At 44.5% G+C, this 18,145-nt stretch overlaps 1 protein-coding gene across 3 annotated transcripts; it reads left to right on the forward strand.

Annotated features, from left to right (window-relative positions):
- Positions 1 to 1,696: 1,696 nt before the first annotated feature.
- Positions 1,697 to 17,570, forward strand: LOC122518189 (probable serine/threonine-protein kinase dyrk2). Of its 3 annotated transcripts, none has more exons than XM_043636942.1 (5): positions 1,697 to 1,880; positions 15,679 to 15,829; positions 15,894 to 16,159; positions 16,250 to 16,713; positions 16,799 to 17,567. In XM_043636942.1, exons 1-5 carry the CDS (start codon positions 1,710 to 1,712, stop codon positions 17,325 to 17,327), a joined length of 1,581 nt encoding a protein of 526 aa, XP_043492877.1. In that variant the 5' UTR covers positions 1,697 to 1,709; the 3' UTR covers positions 17,328 to 17,567. The 3 variants fall into 3 exon arrangements, with proteins under 3 accessions (XP_043492877.1, XP_043492879.1, XP_043492878.1); XM_043636944.1 differs by lacking the exon at positions 1,697 to 1,880 and adding an exon at positions 10,520 to 10,745 and having other exon boundaries at positions 16,799 to 17,570; XM_043636943.1 differs by lacking the exon at positions 1,697 to 1,880 and adding an exon at positions 15,224 to 15,576.
- Positions 17,571 to 18,145: the final 575 nt, after the last annotated feature.

An 18,145-nucleotide genomic window follows, 5' to 3' on the forward strand; every position in this document is an offset into this window, starting at 1 on the left:
TGCACCGCATTCATTTTGCACTTTTCCGGCCTCGTCTAGGAATGGGCTTAACACCTGTCGCAAATTCTGACGTAACTGCATAACGCGTCGCTATCTCGTTACGGGACGTATATTTTCTATAGAGTATTAAGTATGTTAGGGTTGAAGATATTTTGCTACGGCTGCAAAAACCAAGTAGATCGAAAAAGTCTTATTTAATTATTTGGAAGAGGATTCGTGAAAAATGCGAATGTATAATTTGAAGTCGAAGAGAAGACCAGAGGTGTTTCACAAATTTTCCCTATTATATGGAAATGCTGTAAAGAATGGAAGGGTTGAGGGAGAAGACGAAAAGAAGACGAAAAGAAGACGTAGCGCGGATGACTCGACGTGGCGCCCATCGGATCGCGACTTGCGTCACATTTCTAAATATATGCTCGGTCCTTCCCGATCTCTTCATCCTCATTCTTGAATCGCGTCGCGCGTTCCATCGGGGACCAGAACTGCTCTAATGCTGCAAGGGGCCCAACAAATTTTCCATTTATCCTTTTTTCATTTATAGACTCCAATTATCCCTAATCGAAATTACTAGTCGACAAAAATACATCGTTGCACAGCTAATCGAGATACATCTAGATATATCACGTCTATACTTGCAACCTATTTTCTACTCGTTATCTGGTCTTTATCAATCGTTATTGATAAAGAACGATTAGATCTAGATAGAGTAATCGAAAGTATACGGGATAGGATCGTTCGTTAGAGCGTTTATTTGACATTTTTGCGAGGATGACCGGTCGCGGAGACACCCTGTATATGGTATATGGTATATGGTATATGGCGTATGGCGTATGGCGTATGGCGTATGGCGTGCTCCAGCAAAGGTTCTTTTCGTTGTTTCGTTCGTCTAGAGCTACCGTAGACGACATCTCTCTCTCCCTCGCTTGCAGCTGATCGCTACGGTTGGAGATAGCGACGCTCGGGCACCGGTAACAACCAGCTGAGTGGCGCCAGCCATCAGCTGTTGGTGACTCACGCGAGCCCAGGGTAAGAGAGAGAGATAGTCAAACGTCGTATATCGTCAGCAACGATCCACGATTTACCACTACGAGCCACGTTTCTCTCTTTCTCTATCTCTATCGTCATGCATACATGTACACAAGTATGTACATGTACGTACATAACTCTTGACACGCGCGTGTGTATATTAATAGCGAATGGAAGCGCTTGCCTTTACACATTTCTACGAGTTTCACTTTTTAGATACGGCTGCTACGCGAATCTAATCTATTACATACATATCTACATATTATTAATTCATATTTTAGTATCGCGTCGCGTTTCTCAATAAGTTTCAAATATTATATTATAGCATAACGTTCATTCTAACTCTGATTATTATAGCGTATACGTTTGATTGCAGTAGCATCGAGAAAGCGGAGGAGAGCTCGGTGACGAGTGTAGCGGCGGCCGTCGGCCGCAGATAATCAGCAACAACGACAACAATCGAAGAGTAACAAACGCGGTAACAGCAGCAACAGCAGCAGGTCGTCGCCTAGGAGGAGGAGGAGGTGCTGTTGGTGGTGGTCGTTTCTGGTGGTGTCGGTGGTGTTGGTGTTGCTAGTAGTGGTGCTGCTGCTGGTGCTGGTGGTGGTGTGTTGGAGGTGGAGGAGGAGGAGGAGGAGGTGGTGGTGGTGGAGGAGGAGGAGGAGGACAAAACGTTGCTTTGAATGGTAATAACGTTGGACGTGTCACCACGTAGCCACATGGAGCAGGAAAGAAAGCGGATGCGGCGAGAAATCGCCAATAGCAACGAGCGACGTCGCATGCAGAGCATCAACGCTGGTTTCCAGTCTCTCAGGACGTTGCTGCCGCATCACGAGGGCGAGAAACTTTCCAAGGTAAGCGAATTCGATAGCTTTTTCCTTGCAAACTCTAATGCATTCGTCGAAATTTCAGGTACCCTTGCCTACAGTCAAATTCTATCAACGCCTCTATCCGAAAACTTTATTTTTTCGATGACCACCACAGTTTACGACGTAAACTAGATATTTCGATTCCATCGATATCGTATCGTTGATTAGATCGATTCAAGATCCAAGACAAGACTCTTCGGATGATATAATTCATCGTATTAGAATCTTTTCATCCGACATAGAACAACGATCCGATCGATTTATTTACAGGGACGATATCACGATTTTACCCTGTTACCGTAGTTGTGCCCCTATGACGATAATATAATACTTCCTCCAATATGTTATCTGTGCTGGAGGAAGTCTTTATATCGGTCAATAATCTATACGATCCGTAACTTGTACTACTTAGCTTCATTACCCCCGAACGAGTTCTATTCTTCTACCTTTAAAATATTTTTATTTATTATTTTTTTACACCCTCTAAGACCCTCTTTTTCGCTTCGTTCATTTGTTCGTTCGTTCGTTCGTTCGTATTGTATGCACATAACTCATCATTTCATTGAAACACTTTGTTTGGAGAGGAAGATACCGCATGAGAAGCAAAATCTCGAATAGCCTTCCACCGATCAATGGTGTTTCTATTTAAACGTAATTCGTACGCATAATGTTTGATAAGTATATCTATCATCGTCATCATCATTATTATTATCGTTATCGTTTTTTTTTTCTTTTTTCTAAGCCACGTGCAATAGTAAAAATGAGATCAAATGGTAGAATAGAAAAGATACGATGTTGCATTTGTTCGATTCATAATGCATTATTCATCTTAGAGACAATACAATACTTCGTTGCATATTTATGCTGTTGTTGGTTAAAGTTAAGGTTAAAGTTAAGGTTGAACGTGGTTGGTCATTTTATATATCATATATATTAGATATTTTCTCGCATAATTATATTTCTCTTTGGTGGCAAAATGTCATTCCAGCGTGGGATCGGTTCCCTTTTCCTTGCTTTCGTTTTTTCGACGTCAGGATTTATACGTTTTGTACGTCCTCGTCGAAAGACCTTTGACGGGAGCGAAACGGCGGCGTTTCGGTGGTCGTTTCTCCAAGCGAGGAGAAGAGAAGCGCGCCTCGACCCGACCCATTTTCCTTCCAGACAGAAATAAAACAAAAGTACGCCTTTCTTGTTTCACGACTACTTCTTCGTTGCTTTCAGTACTACCGAGAGTTCCACGTGTAACGCGGCGACAGTCTACTACGCGTACCTTACCTACTTATTCACCTATACTTATCGCGCTCAAATTAAAGTTACGAGGCAGCCTAAACTTTTCTATAACACCTTCCGAAAATCTCTACAAAGTACGATTCTTGCCGTAGGAACAAATGAAATTATACGCAAAGTATACATGGATAGGATGAAAAATTCTGAGCCCAATAAATAATAATAAACGACGACGAGTCGAAATGTTTCCAGCCTAACGCGAGAGAGAAGGGCTGTACGTAAGGAGGAGAGATAAGACTTGGCTCGATTGTGTTGCATTGCTGGTTTCTTTTTTTTTTTCTTTTTTAAGAGAGAGAGAGAGAGTAGCGTAGCGTAACACGCGCTCCCAGCTTTCGCGGCGCCAAGTTTCCTCACGTGCGGACTTAATGATACGTTGCTATATATACATACATCCGCATCGACTCTTAGAAACGAAGCGGAACGTGCCTTCTTCTCCTATTTTTGCCCTTTCTCACATTCTTGCCTTTCTTTTTTCCAAATTCCTCACTCGAAGGAATCCACTCGCACTTGGCAAGTCTCTACAGATTAAATCTTTCTACGATAAGATTCGTTGTACCGTACTACTAATCGCTATTGTCTTTATTATTTTTTTTCTATCGACAAAAATGATATGTAAAAGTAACAATAGTATGATTTGTACGATAGGTATATACATGTTACAAGTATATATTTTTGTTCAAATCTTCGTTCATTTGATTTCGTAGGAATATATATTTTATCGAAGTATCCGATTTGTTCCACTTTGCGCGAAAGCTTCCGCAAATTTTTAATGAATCGAACGTAGGATGAAAGAAGAGAAGAGAGGAAGCTTAAATTTGGGTCATGGTCGTACGTACGTTCGCGAGTACACGTTCGTGCTTATCGTCTATTGCGTCTCTCTCTCTTTCTCTCTCTCTCTCTCTCTCCATATCTCTCTTCCTGTTAGCAATTATTAGATACGATCATAGCGCGGGCGTGACTTACACATAAACTATCGTGAAAAAATGTTGTTGGCTTCGAGTATTAATAGAAAGGGAATTTTCTTTTTTTATCTCATTTAAAAATGTGTACGAGTCTTTTACATATTCGTATAAGTAGAAGTACGTCGAAGAATGCGATCCCAACGGTGGGAGGAATAGACTAACCTTTGGAATATCGATTAGATCAATTTTTTAGTTATCGAGATAATCCGAGTCAAAGGATGACGGCGGTGGCGGCTTTGGATGGTCGCTGTTCTACCGCTTGTTGACCGGTGCCGGTCGCAACTAACATAAAAGAGACGCATAGTCAGTCAGCCACATAGCCAGACAGTGAGTGCTGCGCTATTTTGAGGCCTTAGTCGTCTACCGGCTCGATCTAACTTTACTTAATCCCAACCTCAACCTTACGCGACTTTGCTCGAGTCTGCTTTCTCTCCGTCTTGCTCTTACTTACTCTATCTTTATCTTCGCTTCGCTCGATGATACTCGCGTCTCTCCAAAGGGTTAATAACGCGCGCGTTCCAAACAAATACTCGTTGAATTTTTGTCTAAACAATATATAGGGTAACGTGCAGTTTCAATTGAGAAATTTCCAAGTCAGCTGATTCAATAAGTCAAGAGAGAAGAGAAGCGTTCTCGAAATGGACAATAACATAGAACTCGCGTGTGCGTGCACGCAATTTCGTGAGAAGCCCGTTTCAATCTACTACGGGTTATGCGCATCGATAGCGATCGGCCATTAGCACGCAATTTCTCTCTCTTTCTCTTATTGTTAGTGCATTACGTACGTATTTACATATGTATCTCTGTTTCTCTCTCTCTCTCTCTCTCTCTCTCTCTCTCTTACATGCCGCAATACATATGCACGCGTGTTCGTCGATGCGTAGCACCCGAGGCCGTCAGTAGCGAGCCAGTCAACCAACCAACCAACCAACCAATCCAGCCACGGCCTTTCGCCACTTTTATGAATGGATGCAGTTCGAGTGGGTGTGCATGCTTGTGACTATTGCGCCTCCGCGATCGTCTCTCTTTTTCCTTCTTTGTCTTGCCTTGCCTTGCCTTGCCTTGCCTTACCTTGCGTACGTGTGTGCGTGCGCATGTTACTCATTGTCAGTGGCGGATTAGCCGAGGTCCCTAGATCTTAGGAGGTCTTTTTAATATCGTTTTCATATTAAAATATACGCGTAGTTCTTTTCGTACTCGCGCGGAAAATCGAGCAAAATTGTATCCGTGAAAATGCCTCGAGATACTAGCTAGAATTATCCTCCGATTTATCGATTGATTTTTCTGCGCGCCTTATTTCTCAAAGTTTTATAAAGTAGTCAAAGAAATGATCATCTTCGTTCCAAGCCATCGACCAAATTTCCGCAACGACCGATAATATATCGCATTTATTAACGCATGTATCGAGACTAGTTTGGATCGGTGATCACGATCGGGGTCTCTCTCGTCAAACTCTGGCAGTTTCTGGTAGACTCGAAGGAAACAAGCGAGCAACCGACTAGCCTGCTTCTCTGCCCGTTTGCCTGTTTGCCTGCTTGCTTTCCTGCGTGCCTGCTTGCTCGCTACCTCGATCAATATCGCCATGGTTACGAATGTGTACGATGTTGGAGGTGAAAGAAGAGGCGCGGTGTAGATGGCGGCTGGCGGCTGGCGGCTGGCTGGCTGGCTGGCTGGCCGGCTAGCTAGCTTGGGGATATCAAAAGGGATGAGTAGGGAGGAGCTTGGAAAAGAAAGAAAAAGAGAGACGAGCAAAATGTATTTAGCATTAGCAAATATGTTATACGAAAAATGATAGTAAAAAAGGGTATATCGAATAATTATCCTCCTTCGACTTTTTATTATTAGAAATATTTTTCTCTCTTTTGGTGTGGGGCGTGTTTCGTAGAAGGGTGGGATATACGCGTCGTAGTAGAGAAAATACGTATTCCGCGTCATCGAAGCTACGTTTCGTAGCATTAGAGAAACTGCTAGGAGTTAGCGGAAAAAGGTTCGCGTCTCCGATGCGGGAGCTTTCTTTAAAGAGAGAAAGGGCGGCGGGTGGTTGTTGGCCGTTTTTAAAAGGATCTTTGGGCTCGATTTCTCCAGTGTTTTCTTTCTTTTCGAGAAAACGGTGGGGATGAATAAAACGCGTTTGACCGACATTTTCGAATCGATCCGTCCGAGTATTCTTTCGAGAACGAACGATTTCTGCTTTCATTTAATCTTCCCAACGCTTCGCTACGGATCTTTTTACGTATGGCGTAATCATTTATCTTGGTTTTTGGAATATTTGTAATATCTCGTGGCCAGGACTCGAGTCGTCTGTTGCTGCTGCTGCAACTACTTGCGCCGTTTTCCTATCGTTCAACGACCTTACCGGCGTTTAACCATTTCTCTGCTATATTGTGTTCTGCGATACTAGAGAGAATTTCGCGAGGAACTCGAGCGAGAAAGTCGGTCGAACTCCGCTGTCTCATGGAAATTGATCCAAACTATAAACGATATTGAGAGTTAATTAATGAATCGGTAATTATTCGTGCGAAAGGGAGAAAGAAAGAATGGGAAAATCGTGTCAGTGAGTCGCGATACGAGTCGACGACCTGTTCTTTCGGAGACGAAGCGGCGTAGTACGCCGAGAGTACTACGACGACACGGCATCGTAGTAGTATGTTGCGTAGTCGCGACTTTGTACACGGCATGCGCTAGTTTTAACCCCCACTTTTATCTCCACCTTCTCTCGAGTAGTAGTACGAGCGGACCGGATGACGCCCGATACCACCACCACCACCACCACCAGTCGTTCTCAAATTTCCCTTCGAGGCCCTTTCTTTCCTACCTTCCTATACCATTATTCGTATTACGTATTACCCTATTATATATTTTCGACTTTCAACGAGACGCTACCGTACCGGACGCTACGCTACCGTAGCGATTAGAAGGTATTCCTAATAAATTCCTTTATCGTCGTTCGATAAGAACGCAAAATTGCATAGGGGAGAACCGCTGATCGACGCTTAAACCCCCACTCGATTCGAGTAAAGTCCACGTATACGTGTACGTGCAAGGCAGACCGAGCACACTTTCTCGTTAATGAAAATTTGACTCCACTCTGCATTCCCCCTGTTGTAGCCTTCCGTCCTCGTCCTACTATGCGCCTACTACCCAGCGACGTTTTAATTGGATCGCCATCTTTTTAATTGGATTCGAAATGAATGGTCCTTCTCGGACGAATCGCGTCGATCCCCCGAGCGCTTCGTCTCCTCTTAAAGGGTAATGCCGCTCCGCGCAATTTTCCCAAAAACGTTGTTTAAGGTCTTCTAAGAAGTTTCATAAAGGGTACAACATTTTAGGTATCCGATTCGAATTTCATCATTTATACACGTTGTCTACTCGAAATTTTGTTAAAAGTAGCGTAAAGCGTAGTTAAGTAATAAACTTAGTCGTTAGATTAGGCAAAGCCGGTTAGCCAACGTAAACGTAAAGAATTGCGTAAGCGAGCTCTCGGCTGGTCAGCCACCTTAGGCGTCCCTATTACGCCATACGACGCGTGGCGTGGACCCTCTGCCCGCCGCAAGGTGATCTCCTTGCGAGCATACATTAGCGACTATTACGTCAGTTCTATATCGTCCATTAGTCATTTACTTTCCTCGGTTTCTTCCAAGTATTTCATATATTCTAATTGGATCGTGGATAAATTATTATCATTTCGTCCTTCGCGAAAAAGAATTCAGCGATTCGAGTTTTATCGTTAATTGGAATTGGGGAGCGGCAGCCCCGCGAAGGGTCCCGCGAAGGGCCCGCGAAGGGCAACGCGTACGTAGCCTCGCCATCGATCACAATTAAGTATGTATTAGCACGCGAACACGTTTTACGTCTAAAGACAATTATAATCAACCGCGACCCGTAATTACGATGTCGTTAACGTTCTATCCGATTATTAATGCAATTATTATTAATGACGTTTGCGAGATATTGCTTAATCATTTTTTCCTAACCTTTTGCCGTCGTATAGATTATATAAATCAACATGTATCCTCGTTCTTTTCGCTTTTTTCCCTTATCTTTGTTTATTTTTGAGAAGAAGGGAAGAAAGGCGGAACGAGAGGCAGAACGAGAGAGAAAGAAGCATGTTCGAGTTTCTCATGGTTAAGGATAGTTAATAAAATAAAAAAGAAAAATAAGAGAGATCGTATGGCAGGCCAAGTACGTTATTTTCAGGCGATCCGTTATCGAGTTTCACTCCGATATATTATATTTCAAACGGTCGAAAGGCAAAGTCTCTTTCGGACACCTCGCGGAAAGGATTTCGATCGATCTCTCGTATTTGCGCATTTGCGCGTAAACGACGTCTTCTTTTCTAATATTCGTCGTCTTGATATTTAATCGACGAAAAACACGCGAAAATGACGTTTTTTAGGAGCAATTATAGCTCCCAAATTATAGGAGCCAATTTATAATCGACGTGGCTATTACAAATGGAAATGAAATCATCGTACTATTTTCTTTAGATGTTTTTTTACAGGAAGCAAAGAGTTAGGAGCGACGTATAAACGAATAACGCGCGCTCTTCGTACTCGTAACTTTGACTTTAACCCTTTCCCTCGCTGGCCATCATCCAATATCGCGAGCCACCGTGCAATTTCTATTATGGCCGTGTACGAGATGAATACTACCAACGGGGCAGCGGGGGCGGCGGGGGCGATAAACTACCGGAAGTCGAGGAAATCAAATTCGTATGGGGTATAACGTTGGCAAAAAATCTTCTTCGCCGAAATGTCATCCGAGATGTCGTCTTTTTTCGTCCGCGTAGAGAGAGCAGCGACACGCATACGTCGTCCTCTCCGTACATTCAATGCAATATTATTTTTAGCATCGTCGCATGACGTAGGTATGCAGAAGGCTATAACAAAGTCATTTTCTATTTTATTCTCTCTCTCTCTCTCTCTCTCGCTCTCTCGCTCTGTCACGTTGAAGCGACGAAGATCCAACGTGGCATTCGAAGAGTGGAACGTTGCGCGGGTCATGCTCGCGCGAGCAATCCACGACTCCCTTCTCTCTTTTCCTTTGCGTAACGTAAACTCACCTTATAGTCGCGCGCTAGAGGATTGCGCGCATATGTAGACATAGTAGTAGTTACGCGCATACGTAGTACACGCTAAAGCTTTCTTCGTGCTTTATTATCGAGCTGCAAGAGGAACTCTTAACTTTTCTCCCAACGATGCAACGGAAAAAACTTTCATTACTTTTTCGATCTACGCAAAGTCTATGTAAATTGCACGCGCGACGAGGTTAGATGGAATGCGAACGAGGTAAACCTCGTTCGTCGAACGACGATCGGAAAGGGGAAAATTCTTTTTCCTCGAAATATTTACCAACTCTAGGGTGGGGGGGAGATACTCGGCAATCGATCTTTATCTATTATCTCTTTGCTCGCTTTAGAGATAACACGGTAGGGGTACCGTATACGAGTCTGAGAGCAACTTACGGTATTCCTAATTTTATCTCGAACGAAACACGAGTTATACATTTTTGGAATAAATTTTGGTAAAAAATCTAGATCTCGCGTTGCGAATGAGAATGCCCATAAATGATAAATCAAGGATAAAAAAGGAAAAGGAAAGTCCGCGATGGAATCCGTGGTGGAATTCGCGCGCGCTTCGCGGTCCGTATGCTGCGAATATCTGCATAGATAGGTGGTGGTGGTGGTGGTGCATGCTCGCGAAGGAAACAGAGTCAGTGTCTGGCGGTACCAGGCGGCAAGTCGAGTATCTCGTCGAGTATCTCGTCGAGTATCTCGTCTCCTTCCTTTTTTCTCGTTCGATCCAAGTACGACGACGATGATGACGGTAATACGTCACAGGAAGCAGAACGAACAGTCACCGGACCGATGCCACGCGCACGCGCCCGCGCGCGCACATTTTATTTTCATATTTAAAAAGAATCTTTAGACAATTATAAGATATAATCATCGAGCGGCTAATGCAACATAAGCAACGATTGAAAAGTTGTCCTGGATGGATTACGATGCGTTCGTCGGTGGGCGAGGTCCGTTATTAATGCTGCCGCCTTTGACAAATGCGCTCCCTGTTCTATCGGTGAATGGACTTTTCGCGCGGTCGCGCGCATAGGTTGAAAGCGTGAAAGCAAAGTTCTACTACCTAGCGCGTCGCGTCAATGTAATAGTACACGCCTAGGCGGAAGGGCACAACGAGTGCAACGAATTCCTAGCGTCGCTGCAGTGCTTTTCAAACCCGATCCAAACATTTGCCAAGAGAATCGTAACGTAATTTATCTTGTAACGCGAGCAAAAGACTCTGACGCATCCTCCTCGCGTTGGAGGACGCTTTGAAAACCACTGTACTAGAGACAATGACTCCCGTAGGAGGAGGAGGAGGAGGAGTTGCCAGAGGGACGGCGGCTATCTTCGTCTGGCTCATCGACTTCCGGTCGGAGGCAGACAAGTACGCGCGCACAACATCGCGTAGTGCCGCCAGCTTCCTGTCTCTCGCGGAGATCAAAATGGCCGCACCGTCCTCGACGGATCCGCCATTGCCTCCGCCCCCGCACTCGCCTTCGCGTTACGCGCGCTTTTCCGGAACGAGATAGACGAGAGAGAGTTGAGGTAGGCTTCGTTGCGGAGCGAACATTTTTTCCAATCAAAATCATTCCCCACCCTTCTTGCCCTATTCTCTTTTAGTGCCAAGTTTGAAATAAATAATAGTTAGAAATGCGTTCTCCCTCCCTTAGCGCATAAAATTACTTTGCGCTGTACGATCGAGTATGCAACTGGAAAGATGATTTGCAAATAGTGCATGGATAGAGTTTTGTTGGTTTTTTTGATAGAAGCGCGATCGAAGCCCCCCCGGCCGATCCATCGTCTCTGGGAAGGGCGGAAAAGAAGCAGAGCAGGGCCGCCGCCGGCGCGGGGTTCACAGGATCACTCGCAGGGAGTTGCTGGAGTAGCAGCTGACGGTGCGCGTGACGTCATCCTTTGCGTGGTGGTTCTCTTTGGGAAGAAAGGGAGCCCTCGTCGTCGATCGATATATTCCACTCGCCCGGGCGACGCGACGCCCCTCTCTTACTACATTACTACTCCTACTACTCCTACTATTACTCCTACTATTACTCCTACTATTACTACTACTACTACTATTACTACGCGACTGCAGCGCCTTCGCCAGGTGCTCTCCCTACCAAAGTGCCACACGAGCTGGGCGTGACGTCACACTTTTACTGTTCTACCGCGGAAACTCGATTTTGCATTCTCGAGAGAATGTGCATGATTTTCCTTTATTTAAGTAGCGTGGCCTATTACGAGATATATTTGCGTCTCGAATTCATCACTTTTGACGCAGCTCCGATACGTAACAACGCCTACTGTATTCTATTTCGATTTCTTCTATAGAAAATTTGGGTTCCTCTTTGCTTACTCTCTTTCCAAGCCATCTACGTATTATAGTATCTCGCAGAATGCATCGAGTCGAGTATATTAGAAAGAGAGAGAGAGAGCAATTTGAATGGAAATGCGTCTTTTGAACGTTTTCGACTGGAGCTTTTAGTCCATTCGAGTCAGCTGGCTGACAGGGCGTTGCCCCGTTTCGACGACGACGGCGACGGCAACGGCGACGGCAACGGCGACGATCAACCATTCATTAGAAACTCTTGCCAAAGAAGCAAGATCTGTGTGTGCGCGCACTCCTCCCACTCGGGAGAATTACAAGCACCTACTACTATCACCTTTTATAGTACTATCGATGCTACCCGCCCACCCCACCTTTCAGCTTTTACTACTGCTCCTCCCCCTACTACGTCTGCAGCGTGCTAGTACCATTTCCACGAGAGGAACGTACCTCCCCTGCCCCACCCCCAAACTCTTCTCTCGTTATCGACGAATCTTCGAATGCAACGCCACCCATTCTACTCTCGAGCTTTCTAAACTTTTGTCAACTCTTAAATAGAGTATTCCAATTAGACTGATTTATTTCACTTAACCCTTTTGCATTGGAGATGATTTTACAAAAGAATCTTTAAGATGCATCCAAGTCGACCGTTGTCGGGGACCACCCCCTCCCGATTACGTTTCCATACAATTTCGATTCGCGAGTTTTTTCTTACTCTCGACGAGAGATAGATCGAAATGTGTTCTACTACTATAAAAGATAGTCACCATTGAAAGTGTACTAAGAGTTTATCTATGTCTCTTTCCATACTCATCCAATAAGATAAAAAAATGACGTTTCTTTTCACTCGCGGTCTAAAGGTAAAAATGTTCCTACGGAAATTTGTATCTCCTTTAATAAAAGAAACAAAGAATCCCCTTGTTTCAATTTTGATCTTGGTTGGCGTGCCTTTCGAGGACGAGGCCGACGACATTTCCTCTCTCTTTTCCTCTCTCTTTTCCTCTCTCTTTTCCTCTCTCGTTTTCGCATTGCTATTCTATGACTAGTTGCGAGTCGATCGTTTCGTTTCAAACATCCCGACTATTTTCCGCTCGTTCCAGTTAACAGAAGAAATCATTTGATTGGAAAAGATCCATTGTCCGGTCGTAAGATCTTTTGGATAATTTTTCAAATAAGAAAAAACCATTATTTGCGTATAAATAATGGGAAGAAGGAAAGTTTGTTGGTTTCGCGAGCAACGGTATATCCCTGCCATCTTCCTTCCCCATGAGCGTAATTCTATCGCAAAGTGGTAGTTTCTGCTCGGTAGTTTTCTCCCCTTGGTTCGATCCTATGCAAGATCCCAAGTGCGAGTTCCGAGTTGGCACGTTCGTTTGCCACTAGGGCGCGGCACGATGTTGCGAGCTATCTAGCAGCAGCAACCCTGGAATTTTCGTGCCTGGAGAACATCGATCGCATCGAGCTCGAATTACATCGTCCAACAAAAATACATTCTTTTTCTCGGGCAATCGCATTTGCTATTTTCTTCGATGGTAGCTCGAAAACGTATACGTAGGATGTTTCGGAAATAGCAGTGGAGCTCGGTTTGCGAGCGCGATTCGCGAGCGATCCGCGTGGGTATATTCGTGGATCCTAGGGGCGGAATATTAAAGTTGCTTTTTTCTTTAGAACCCACTTTGTTCGTACGTTTTTGAAATTCGGAATGGCGGTTGGTATGGCGGAAGAGGGAAAGTGGTGGTAGGGGTTCTAGGCGTTGGCGGCATCGTCGCGCATTGCTGGCTCTCGCATATCTCGCTGTCCTTGTCCGAGAGGAGGCAAGGTCAGGGTCGTCGACGAGTCCACCGACTCTCCACAGCACGTTCTCCAGCTCCGTTGTCCTTGTCCTTCTCTTTCCCATCTCGATTTCCCATCCGAGACTTATTATTTCATAGTATAGAAACTTCTTAGCGACGTCAAATTCACAATGAACTTTGAATAAACGAGATGATGAAATAAAACTCGAGCGAGCCTACCGATAAGAAAATTCCAGTCGGGGAGAGAAGAGAACATCCGGCGGCAGATTTCGGTTTCTTCCTCGAAACGCGACGCGCCTAGATAAGCTAAAGCAAACTAAGCAATGGTGGGGGTGGTTCCGATTGGTCGTTCGACGAAATACCATTCTACGTTTTTTCCAAGTACAAATAACGCCAACTGCATATGATCCGGTGGTTCTTCTTCTTCGCTGGCCATACGGGTTGGCGAGTATAAAATTCTAGGATATTAAGAAAGGAGAATTTGTGGGTTTGAAAGGAGAGTCAGGGATAGGACAATGGTTTCCCCCGTATGGTTTTGGGAGATAAACCAAGGCTCGCGTAGGCAGGGGCGCGTCCCTGAAGTAGATCTGTCAACTATCGGGTTCATAGTTGAGTATCTACCCGCTACCTATCTACGCGCTTTTATCGTCTTTGTCAATTGCAAAATGCAATTGCGATCGAATGCTTTGAACAAATTTGACTAAACTTATGGGAAATTAGCAATTCCTTTCGGGGGGGTTCTACGAGTCCTCGTCTTATTTGCTTCGTTAAGAAGAGATGCTCCGCGGAATTTTCTCGACATATTACCGCAACCTTGCGGTTTTCTCGAATGCCGCCGCATCATCGCCGTCAGGCTTTTTCAAATTTACGCTTCGCTTATATATCTTTCCGATCGTTCGATGTATTTGAGTTTATGAATAATTACGAAATCACGGTGTTATGCGAAAATGACAGGATTACGAGCTCCTTTTTGGAAGGAATACCTAATGTATTTTTCTATATTTTTCGATTTAAACAATTTTCTTACTTACGAATATACATATTAAATCACCTATTATTTTTTATTTGATATGAAAAGATGGCGTTAAGTAATAGCGTTGCGGGAGAAACAAAGAATTTTGATGAGAATAAGGTATCGCGTTAGTTCGGTTAGCCGTACGTAGAAGAAAATCTTGTTCTCTTCGTCTTGCACATCGTGTCCGGTCTTTGGAATGCCGCCGCCGCCGCCGCCGCCGCCGCCATCGCTTGCGCAACAAGAAGAAGGCGAGCGTCGCTCTCCGAGAACCCGACGCGAAATGATCTTGCTGGGAGAGTAGTAGTTTCTCTTCCAAAACAACAAAAAATACAAAAAGAGAGCGTTGTCTCCATTTTATTATACACATTTTATCCCAACTGTATCACGAGATAGAAATATTTGTCGGGGAATAAATATCAAGCGCAAACTTATTTTTCTTCGTGCCCAAATGTGCAAGCTTTTTTTTCACAGTTTCGTCTTCGTCGGTTCTGTCCAAGATCGGATTTCGCGGAAAGCAGCGCGGGACGACCTTGGCCCGTTTGCGGAACGGTGCTAACGAGATTTCGGCACGTGCGTCGTCGTAACTCTGATCGAGCAGAGTATATTTGCTACATTTATACATCTCGATCTCCTCGGGATATTCGATAAATCTGATTTTTTTTCTAATTTCCTTTTATGCTAACCCCTAGCTTTTGTCTTTTTTACTTTTCTCTTATTTTCCGTTCCTTCCTTCGAAACGAAAACCTTTCTACGACCTAATGCCGCGAGTATGTACATCGAATCTTAGCGAAATTTATAAAAGTTATAACTTGGCGTCGTATCGACATCTGGCTCTCGTTAACCACCTGTCGGCAGGTGCTAGCCGTGCGCGCACCCGTTCTCCATTACCATCTTCCTACCATTCGGTGTCAACTGGCCCTTTTTGTTCTCGACCCTTTAGCCATTTTCATCGATTCCCGCGTACTCTACGACGCCAGAGGCTATCGTCTGGGGAAACCCTTGAAGCTTCTTCCACGTAAACAGGAAGAGTCCCTCCCTGTCTCCCTTCCTGTCTCCCTTCGTTCCTATCCAGGTACTCCGGTACAGGTTGTAAATAGTGCGTAAGAAACACCTGTACCTTGGTATATACTACGTTACTACGTACACGTGTCTTTTTACGTTCGATTCATCGCCAATGGCGGTCACGTAACGCGCTCTCCCTCCCACTGAAATTTGACTACAGAGATAAGTTTAGTTAATGAAATGGTATATAATAGAAATAGACGTTGCATTGCATTGCGATATACGAGAATTCGAGGATTCGAAGAGTTTGCCATTGAGATTTTTCGTCATCTCTTTTTTTTACAGGCAGCGATACTTCAACAGACTGCCGAATATATCTACCAATTGGAGCAAGAGAAAACACAATTGTTGTCGCAAAACTGTCAATTGAAACGACTGGTGAATCAACACGAAGGTGGCGATTTACCTATAAAGAAGCGTAAACCTGACAATCAAGGTAAGTCATTCTATTTAGAATTAGTCGAAAGTTTGAAAATATTTAAACGTACGTTATGTTTTAGGCGTCGTTGTAAGTTTACCGGTGCACGTAAGCGAGAGCGGCGACGAAGGATTGGGCAGTATGTCCCCGGAGCCTCTTTCCGTAATTACGGTGACAACGGAGGGCCATTCCGTGGTTAGCAGCAGCGAGGTCGTCGAGCTTAGACGACAGTTGGAGAGAGAACGTCACGCGAGACTGCATTTGGAGAAGCAGATGAGAGCCATTCAGAGTCAGCTGTATCCGGAAAGATTCCGAGATAATCAGCTGATAGCGTATCAACCTCACGAGGTAAGGTCAGCGGGGTGGTGATCCACAGTCCCCCCCCCCACCACCACCACCACCGTTTCACGTTAATAATAATCTTCCTATCGTATTCAGGTAATCGAACATACGGACAACGTCATGAATCAAGAAACCGAAGAAGCTGTTGCAGCATTGCAAGTGGTATCGGTTATGTCATTACCCGCGGTGGGCTCGACTCAAACGGTAGAAACGTCGAGTCCCGAACCGTGCTCGCCTCCGTTGTCTCCTCAACCCGGTGACTTGGTACCGAGCGACGAACTGATAAAAGAAGGGGGGGAATCCAGACCGAGCAGTCCGAAAATCGTCGCTTTCGCTCAGAATTCCGTGTTCGCGAGTTTGGAGGAACAAACCACTGCTGATTCTTTTTCCTCCTCGAGTCGTGTCACTTATGGCTCATCGAATGCCGATTTTAAAAGTGCTTCGCCGCAATATATCACGAGCAGTCCGACCAGACCTTTCTCGCCTCCCGCGGAACCGCAACGATTGCCAAGCGTCCTCGAGGCTGCGATGAAGGCAGAGCCCAAAGTCGAGGTCGAAAGGTATATTGGAGAACGATCGGAGAACGATCGGAGACGAATGATAAAATCATATTTTTCATTGAAAATAACTTTGTTTCGTTCGCAGATTACCGTCGCCGTCTAACTCGTTGGACGATGGTAGCCCACAAGCGAGGCTCTATCTCGCCAATACGTCCCGACAGAATCTGGAAACGATCGTCGAGGCAATTCGCCATCTCGAAGGTGATCATCTTTTTAGCGACGAACCATTGGCATTGACGAACGAGCCCTTGGCATTGACGAACAAGTCTACGATGAAGAACCCGTCGAACGTCAAGTGTTCCTCTACGAACTCGAGTTTACAATTAACGGGCAAAGAACAAAGTTCGACGATACCACCGTCGGCGAGTCAAAATTCGTTAAACGCAACGACGGCATGTTCGACGACGTCGTCGTCTTCGTCGACGACGACGACTACTACCACCTCTGCTGCTCCTACTATGGCTACGACGACGAAACATCATCATCATCATCAGCAGCAGCAGCAGCAGCAGCAACGACTTCTTCACGCTACCGACGTCAACAACTTCCTTCAGTTCCAAGCTCAACAACAGGCCCAACAACGGCCCGGCGTTATTGTCGTGAAACACTCGTGATCCACCCTACTCGCGCGTTCTACCGTGCACTGAACGAAACTGATACACGTTCCATCGAGATGAATTTATTATTACCTTCGAACGCGACGCGAGCCTATCCTCGAAAAGAGACACCTTCTTCTTCCTTTACTTTCTCGCGTTATAATAACAACGCGTACTTCGTCACGATTGAACTTTATTATTATTATTATTATTATTATTATTATTATTATTATTATTATTATTGTTCATTTATTCATATTCATATTAATTAATTTTACCGTATTCATATTCATTCTATTAATATTATTACTATTACTATTACTATAACTATTAATTATTAATGTGGTCGCGACGAAGGACTTTATCGTAGTACGTAGTCCGACGTAATTGAACGTTAACGTACGTCGTATGTTCCTAAGAATGAGGTTCGTAGTATGCCATCGTCTCGACGATAAATTCAAGATTTGTTTTTTGATAATATTAAAGGGCCAGATCGAGCAAAGATCGAAGAAGAAATCCTCGTCGTTGAATCGTCTCTCTTCTCTTCTCTTCTCTTCTTATTTGTTTTTTTTTTCCTTTTTTTTTCCCTATTTGCACATACTCCGAAATATACTTTGTTCTATCCTCGTTTCTGCGTCGTCCGAATTTCTCGAAGGATCCTTAAAAATGCCCTTCCCGCGATTACCGTTAACCCTCTTCCTTGTTTCCTAATTATTACTAGGATTTACTAATAGAACGAGCGGATGTCGCGTCTGCTTGCTCGTCTACGCATGCGGGCAAAAAAGAGAGAGGGGGCTGGTGCGGGGAAGAAAAGGACACACGAGGATTTCGTTTTT

The sequence above is a fragment of the Polistes fuscatus genome, unplaced genomic scaffold (assembly GCF_010416935.1).
Source record: "Polistes fuscatus isolate 324 unplaced genomic scaffold, CU_Pfus_HIC Scaffold23, whole genome shotgun sequence".
Taxonomy (NCBI): domain Eukaryota; kingdom Metazoa; phylum Arthropoda; class Insecta; order Hymenoptera; family Vespidae; genus Polistes; species Polistes fuscatus.